Source organism: Chondrus crispus, genomic scaffold (assembly GCF_000350225.1).
Source record: "Chondrus crispus Stackhouse genomic scaffold, scaffold_285, whole genome shotgun sequence".
Lineage (NCBI taxonomy): Eukaryota > Rhodophyta > Florideophyceae > Gigartinales > Gigartinaceae > Chondrus > Chondrus crispus.
This window is the reverse complement of record NW_005179167.1, coordinates 24,523-32,733: the sequence shown is the minus strand read 5'-3', so window position 1 is coordinate 32,733 and position 8,211 is coordinate 24,523. Positions and strand designations below refer to the sequence as shown.

At 49.0% G+C, this 8,211-nt stretch overlaps 1 protein-coding gene; it reads left to right on the top strand.

Annotated features, from left to right (window-relative positions):
- Nucleotides 1–3,673: 3,673 nt before the first annotated feature.
- On the top strand, nt 3,674–4,725 carry CHC_T00005329001 (hypothetical protein). XM_005716867.1 is given in 2 exon segments: nt 3,674–3,988; nt 3,989–4,725. The coding sequence occupies 1 exon segment, from the start codon at nt 3,674–3,676 to the stop codon at nt 3,986–3,988; it is 315 nt and encodes a 104-aa protein (XP_005716924.1). The 3' UTR covers nt 3,989–4,725.
- Nucleotides 4,726–8,211: the final 3,486 nt, after the last annotated feature.

Genomic DNA, 8,211 nt, shown 5'->3' with positions numbered 1-8,211 from the left:
TGTTGAGGGTGGGGTGGCGTGAGGGGCTCTGGGGGGGTTGGATGGAGGATCTAAAAAAAGGGCATGGAATGAAGACTGTAAGAGGGGTGGTGAGAAGGACAGCGCAGGCTTTTGAGTTGGTCCACGGATTGGCGGGCGGGAGATTTTGGTACAGCGCGGCAGCGACGGTGCTGCTTCTGAGTTGGACAGGGCTGCGTCTTGCGCAACGCTGAGGCCGATTTTTCCCGCGTCCCGAGACTTTGCTGATCCCCAGCCCCACTCCCCACTCACCCCGCCATCACCCTTCCCCTTTACAACTGAAGGAGGCGTCGCCGACATTCCGCTTTCATTCGGACTGCACCCTTATCCACATACATTTATAAACCCACTTGCAACTCCTCCGATCGCTGCACAACCACGTCCTACCCCCATCTCCCCGCTGTGCGCTCCTCCGCCGCGTTATGATCTTGAAGCCATGTGAATTCACTCGGTGATCTCACCCGATGTCTTGTGAGAGGGTTAAAGTTTACTCGTGCCGCAGAATACGCATAAACCAAAATGAAGAAATAGCAACTGTAATGCATGGTCTGCAACAATCATAGAATTGCTGCGGGACTGACGAGAAGCAGTTAAGCTTGTTGTTTCCTCCTTTCATCTTTCTTCGCACCCTACCCTTCAACGCCTACCGGGGTACCCCCCCGTCTACAGATTTACGGCGTACGCGAGTACATCAAAACAAACGGAAACGGACCGCAACCGATGGCATCCTCTATACTGCCATCATCAAAGCTTAGAGCTGTGTCCGTAGACTCCGGCAGCATGCTCTCTACAAGCAAGTAGATACACACGTGCACTCTGCAGAGCAACGAAGCCCATGAAAACGCGGACAAACATACAGGGTACCCTTCGAAGGTACCGTTGGGTACCGTACCCTTAGCGTACTGTACCCTGAACGGTACCCCTTGCTTCAATGCAAATTATCCCTGTACTGCTCTGTACTGTACCCTTCAAAATTTTCCCGATCTCCTTGCAACCTCCTTCATGCTTCTGTCCCATTCCCCGCCCTGCATCCTCTGTGAATCGCCCCCACCCGATCAGCACCCGCAACCCATCTCCCCAGTCCGCCCTCGTTCGATCCGCCACGAAATACCCTCACATACAATAATTCTCGTTTCACTGCTACAAAGGAAACAGATTGTCTTCCACGTGTACACGAGTCGTGTGGCCAAAGGAAGACAGCGACCACATCTTTAGACGAGGCGTTGTGCAATCACCACTAAAGTTACTCAAATCGCAAGGCCTGCTTGCTTCCCACCAGGTGTGTCAGGAGTGTCATTCCTACCTCGCATTCGCTACCAGTTTCTGGAATTGAGGGCCAGCAGAGAGCCTCGTTCTGCAAGCCCACGGAAAACTGACATGTGCTATATGTCTCGTACACTTGGCGGGTCAAGCCCAGATTATTGTCCTTATCGGAAAGATACGAGATCCCTTGCTTCGGCCGCTCAATCTGTCCCATCACCACCCACATCACTGTGTGCTTCAATTTTGAACACCGGACTCTGGCGCTTGCCCCAATGACGCGTGCGTGAAAGAAGTTTACCTCAAGATGGAGCCGCTATATAAATGTTTCCGACACATACACACTAGCAACACCATTTAAAGGCGTGAAGCTCGATTTTTTTTGGACTGTTGCTTTATAAAATCGATTCTCTCAACAATATGCCAATACGCTCTCTACATTGCGAAAGGTCCCTGCTCCCTGAAGGAGTCAGGCTAGGGCTCATCACAGCTTTCATGAGTTCTAAAACTTCTTCAGCTTTATTTAGCCATGTCACCACCCACTATTGTGATGGTTGTGCGAGGCAAGGCGTTTTTCGACACCAAAACTATAGCCCCGTTGAGCATTTTTAATGACCGTTAATTTGCGGCACGCGAGCCACCTAGCATTGCCTGTTCAAAGCTATTCTGTGACTTCAACCATTTCCATCACGGCTTGTACCTCAACACTCCGTCATAGTTAGTACGTAGATCTTATTTAGATCCGCCCTCGCAACCGTTAGCTCCCTTACCTCGGGTTTAAAACCGCAAACAACTCCCCAATATGATCCTTCAATAACGCTTTGAATAGCAATAATTGTACCTCGTGGTAGGAATGAAGTCTCTTGAGCAAGTTTCTCTCTCGGATACAAGAACCATGTATATGGAGCGAGAGGCATTTCGATCACACTGGTCTCCCCTTGCAACACAAGTTTGTAAGTATTCTTCACTGCCACGTACTCAATGACAACTGCATCCTGAAAGTTCCCGTCGTATCGCTGCATGAAGAGGACTCGGCCAACGAGCTCTTCGCAATGCACCCTTTCGTCCCAGGACAAAATCCAGTTCGGCGATTCCGGATTTCCTTGGCCTTCGTTCCGCCCCGATTCCGGCGGACCATTAGTCCCACCTTCAATATAAATAGAGGCACGAGGCGAAGGATCTCGGGGTTGATCACATGTTCTCCGTCCCATGACCTAGCTTTCGGGATTTAAAGAAGAAGAAAATTTTGCCACGCACTCGAAGACCAGACTGAACCCTGAATTACGTTCTACTGCTTCAACTGGACAGTTACAAATTCTGAGATATAAATCTTTACAGGTTTGCTTGATTCATCGGCTCTAGAGATATGAAACATTCAGCCCTCCTTTAATATGCAGCAGGAAGGGAATACCATGAAATCCCTGTCGGGTGCTTCAATTGCACATCCCTCCAGTGTCTGTGTCCGGTGCTGTACCCAGGGTCAGCTGCTTGGCCAGTGCCATTGTACAGTATGTGAAATGCATCCAATTCAGAAAATTTGCATTGAAAGCCTACTGTAGTTCGCAATGGATTTGCGGCAAATTAATGCGTGTTTGCGGCAAAAAATCTGGAACTCTGAATCCCCCCACTTGTACCAATGGCTAGCTCAACTGGAGCCCAAAGATTTTCAGCGAGCTTTCAGCAGGCTTGTTGCTTTTGCTCAATCGTATGGTTTTCAGTGCTTGCATATCAGCATTGACAATCTCTTTTCTCATTTCAGTCGCTCATCGTTTGTGGTACACGAAATAAAGTGTATCATTGCGTGAAAAAGAGGCAAGCCTGCTGTCTGCTTTTTACTGTTAACTACAGTGTGAAGGATACCTGCTTTTACGACTGTTAGAATTGATTAGACTGGCTTTTTTAAACAACACATGTTCTCGATCAACATCAATCAGGACCTCTCCAAAAATCTCCTTAGAAGAGAATGTTGAGCCTCTCAACCTCAGACGGCTGAACGGCACCATCGATATCCGCAGCAACCACGTCAGACGGGTTGTTGGACACCACCAGAAGGTTGCTTCCGTCATCGAATGAAACGTCAGTAACCTCGATGAAAGCGAAAGCGACTGTCGGGATGTTGCTCTGACCGGTGGCTGACAGAGTACCGGTGATCCTGATTTTGCTGTCGACGACGCTTTCGAGGATCTCCTCGATGGCGGTGGTTTTCGTTTCGAAGTTCTCGATGCTCTCGGCAGCCTCGGCGATCTGCTCGGTACTGATGCTCTCAGCGAAGTTCAGGCCCAAGAGCTCAAAGATGGGAAGCTTGAGGGAGCCGTCGAAATTGCTGACGAGCTCTTCGAACTGAACGCGCTCCTCGGCGGTGAGGGTCTCGACGAAGGTGGAGCTCATTCTGTTGATGGTCTCAGCATCGACGGCGGTGACGGTGACGTCGAAATCTAAGGTGGCATTGGCGCCTCGGACAACACTGATACCGACCCTAGTGATACGGCCGAAGCCGGTGGAGGTCTCGGTGACGGCGAATTCACTGGTCTCGGACTGGCGGGTGACGGGGACGAGGCTTTTGACCACGTTGACGATGCGGCGGGGGGCAGGGCCGGCGAGGGCGGCGGAGAAGAAGAGGGCGAGGCAAGCGATAAACTTTGCGGAGACCATATTGGGAGATGGGGTTAGTGCAGTTAAGCAGGGGGAAGGCGAAGTGTTTGTTGGTTGAAGTTGTGAGTGATGGTGTGGGGAAGATGCTGGGATGCGGATCGGGTTTGTCGTTTTATATGCTTAGGAGGACATAGATGTTCTTCCTCGCGGAGGCATATCGAAAAGAATGCTCTGTGGGTGCTTATTACAAAGCCGTATGACACTTTCCGTGTTCAGAAGATGATTTTGGTAAGCTTTCTCGACGTCGCAGGAGAGCTGGGAACGTTTCCACCTCGCGCAACAATGGGAAAACAACAGAAGATTTCTACAGACAGTCCTCTGTATACGCGTGACTATGCTTTCCGAGACATTTTGAGGCCCATCGGTGTAGTTTAGAGGTGCGGGGAGGGTTCAGATCGTGAAAAGAGAGGCACCGTATAGACCGGAGAACCATGACATCGAAATGACAAAGAAAGCAGGGAGAGCATCGTAGCGCGAGAAATTCACAAACAACTAGTTCCGTAGGCAGAGACGAGAAGATGAGATGTAACAGAGGCGTACCGCCGAGGGTTGCAATGAACATGACGAAAGGAGAAGGAGAAGAGTTTGACGGCACTATCACTACCTCCGGGGCAAGTCGTAGCTGATACGATTGGCGCATGCCTTGTCAAACGTGATTGTCACGATTGTTTTGTATACATAATGAGAACGCATGGATTCATAGCAAAGAAGTACAAGGCGGCTGTGAAGCGGACGATCGCCGATGCATGCATGCTCCACTACGTTAGCTAGCTACTGTAAATTAGAGACAAAGAAGATGACGTCGCCTCCTGCACAGTACCAACGGTACTGTAGTATGAGATCGACATGACACGATGCCTGGTGACGCACCGCTGTACGAAGCTTGGCATTGCTGGCAGGCACCGTTTTTGATGTGCATAGAGGAATTGCTAGTCTTTCACTTACTCTTGGCGGCGAACCAACAGTTGGAACCTTCTAGGGCGACGCTTTCTCTCATGGAATCCTTGGCCCATTTGGTCAAGTTAGCCGTTAGCGGTCTGTACAACGGTGCCACGAGGGAGATGTCACAACAAATGAAGACAACATCGCTCTTAAGAAGAGTTTCGACACATCCATCCCAAGTCTCGGCATACACGGCACTGGAAATGGGAGGCTCTCAGCGCGAGGCAATGACGGTCTAGGTCATGAGCGACAGTGCTGTGGCAACAAGAAAGTGATTCTGACTGGGAGGAGTGGGTGGGAGTGGCGGCCGGATATCATGAAATATCCTGTCGCCGGGCCGATGCAAAAAATGATCGACGACTGATGCCCGCGTCAAGACGTGAGTATCAGGCTTAAGCATAATTTTGTGCGACCACCAAATTTTTTTCGTTCTATGGGCATACTGTACCGCAGCTTAGACTGTCTTTACCTTTTCTGTAGTGTTCACGGAAGTCTGTCATGGTAACGCGATGCGCGGCAGAGCTCCGCTCTTCGGCGGTAAAGGAGTTTCGTTTTGGTTGGGAAATGGGACCCACGTTTTGACGTCGTTAAAAATGGAACAAGGGCGGTAAGGATGCGGTCGTATTGTAGCACGACTTCATTGATACAGTCTTAATCTGAAGAGGACACTTGAATTATCTAAAACGCGTTGTAATGCAACACTGCATGTAATGCGAGCAAACATAGTTTTAAAAGATGCGACCTGTGGTGGTCCTGCGTGCCCCCCAGAAAGTCATCTGATTGCACGGTTGAAGCACATCTATGCTTGTGACTCCAGTAAAGACAGTAGCACGGAAAAAGGCTTTTACTGTACCTGTACAGTGGTGGCAAAAACAATAGGACATACAGTCATCCCTTGATTGAAGGAACCTTGTGTAAGGAATTCCTTGTTAAAAGACGTCCGAGGGCGTCCACCATGCCCGTGGTATCATTTTTGACCGTACCAGAGCCATTACTTCAATCTCTTGATGTAAGGAAAATTCAGTATAAATCCGATTCCAGAAAGCGTCATACAAATGCCTTTAATGTCACATTTACACTTTCAATAAGGAATCTAAGACAGAACCGGATCTGGGTCCTGACACTATGGCTCAAACATAGTCTCAGTCAAAAATGCTTAATAATCAGGACCGTAGCTCGATCATTTCCCACCCCGACGATCCACTCCAGCGCAATGGAGCGAAACACCCTCACTTATGCACAGAAACACGATATTCATCAAGAAATTACGAAACGTCGCAAGTCTGGTCACAATCTCATCCTCGACGAGGTCTCTAAGTGGGCGAAAACGGAGCTCAGGCTGTCTTTTCTCCCTTCAAAGCCCGTGTTGTCTCGTCTCAGTCGCAATGGGAACTTACAGCCAGGAAACAATGCTCAGATGATGCGGCAGCATTCACCTGCTCAACCCGAGCTCGAAAAACAACTCGCTGCATGGGTCAACGATCTCAACATGCAAGGTCACTGTGTGTCTGGAGATATGATACGCAAAAAGGGAAAGCGGTTGCTGCAGGATATTTGCACGGATCTCGACGAAAATGGTCCACGCTTGAAGTTCACTGCAGGCTGGTTGTGGAACTTCCAGCGTCGATGGAATTTGAAGGCTCGGCAACTTCATGGAGAACCTGGTGATGCAGATGACGAGGCAATTGCACAAGCACTTCCAGATCTCCGCAACTTGTGTCATGAGTACAGGCCAGAGGATGTTTGGAATGCAAACGATACCGGCTGCAATTATTCGATGGCGCCCGATCGCAGTATATCAACGTTTTCAAGGACAGGGCACAAGAAGCAAAAGGAGCGGGTAACATTATTGGTGTGCTGCAACAGTACGGGATCCGAGAAATTTCCTCTTTTCAATATTGGTTCTGCCCGTCGGCCGCGATGCTTTCAAAAGAGAACTGGAGAGCAACTTAGATTCGACTACGGTCATAACAAGAAGGCATGGATGACCATGGCTCTGTTTTTTGAGTGGCTAAAACGCTTTGACACGTACATATCTAAGACCTCTGGCCGTACCGCTCTCCTCCTTCTCGATAATTTTTCTGGTCATGGGACCAAAGCAAAATTACCCGATCTTGCATCCTTTCGAGTAGAGTTCTTGCGGCCAAATACAACTTCAAAACTGCAACCACTGGATGCGGGCATTATTTGCTCTCTAAAAAGGAGATATCGATCTGCGCATTACAACCGAGCTTTGGATTCTCTCGAGGAAGATGCCGGGGATATTTACAATATATCATAACTTACGGCAATGCGATTTCTCGACAGAATCTGGAAAGAACTACCTGGCCCAATCATTGCAAATTGTTGGCGAGCAACTGGACTGATTGGTACTATAGTACGTTATAACGTAAGCAAGCTGCAAGCGGCAGATGCCGACAATGAGATTTCTGAAGAATACACGGAGCTCGAAGCGGTTATCAGCGATTTAGTGCACACGCGAGATAGGATGTCAGTACGCAATTTATTGAACTCTGATGAGACGGACATTTGGCAGGGATTCGAGCATGGAGATATGGTTGATTGTGTAGTTATGGCTGTCACTGAGCAGGGCCGTGGGGTTGGGGGTCGATGTGAATCGGATGAGGAGGATGAGGCAGGGCCAGTCATCACCTGTGAGGCGAAACTGAAATCTATCGCCCTTCTACTGCGCGCGAATGAGTCCAGGACCGAGATCGATTTGGAACTACACCGACGTCTGCGTTCATTGCGCCGGGAGATTCAGCGTGAGCGTGCTGCAGGCTTACGTCAAGCTCGCATCGACAGCTATTTCCGAAAATAATTTTTTGCTCTGTAAAAGGAATCCTTAGGACAAGGAATCCAATCATGTCCACCAGCCGATTCCTTCTATCAAGGGATGACTGTATGACATTATCCGGTCCCATAGTGTAAGCGTTGGGATACAGGTAATGAACATTGCTGTAGTTGGAGCACGCGGCGAGAGGAGTCTGAATTTTTAAACAGATTTGCAAACAAACAAACGGTTTTAGAGATATCATCGGAGACATGCAAATGAGTCGGCAAAAACTATAGGTACAGTTTATTGCGCGCGCCAGCTGAAGGGCAGAAAGGGAAATGACCGCTCTTCTCAGTAGTCTATCTTCTTGCCTTTGGCCAGGACTACTTCTACGCACCGCTTCCGCATAGATTGAGCTAAGCTAACAAGCGTTTCAGTACAAATAGAGTCCCAAGCATCAATAATGCACTCCGTGAGCGATTGGATACTTTCAAATTGTCTCTGATTAGCGTAAACCCTTCTTACGAAAATACCCCACAAGTTCTCTATGGGGTTATGGTCTG

Excerpts from the sequence above, each read along its gene's own strand:
- CHC_T00005329001 (XM_005716867.1), top strand. The coding sequence starts at position 3,674 with ATGGTCTCAGCATCGACGGCGGTGACGGTGACGTCGAAATCTAAGGTG.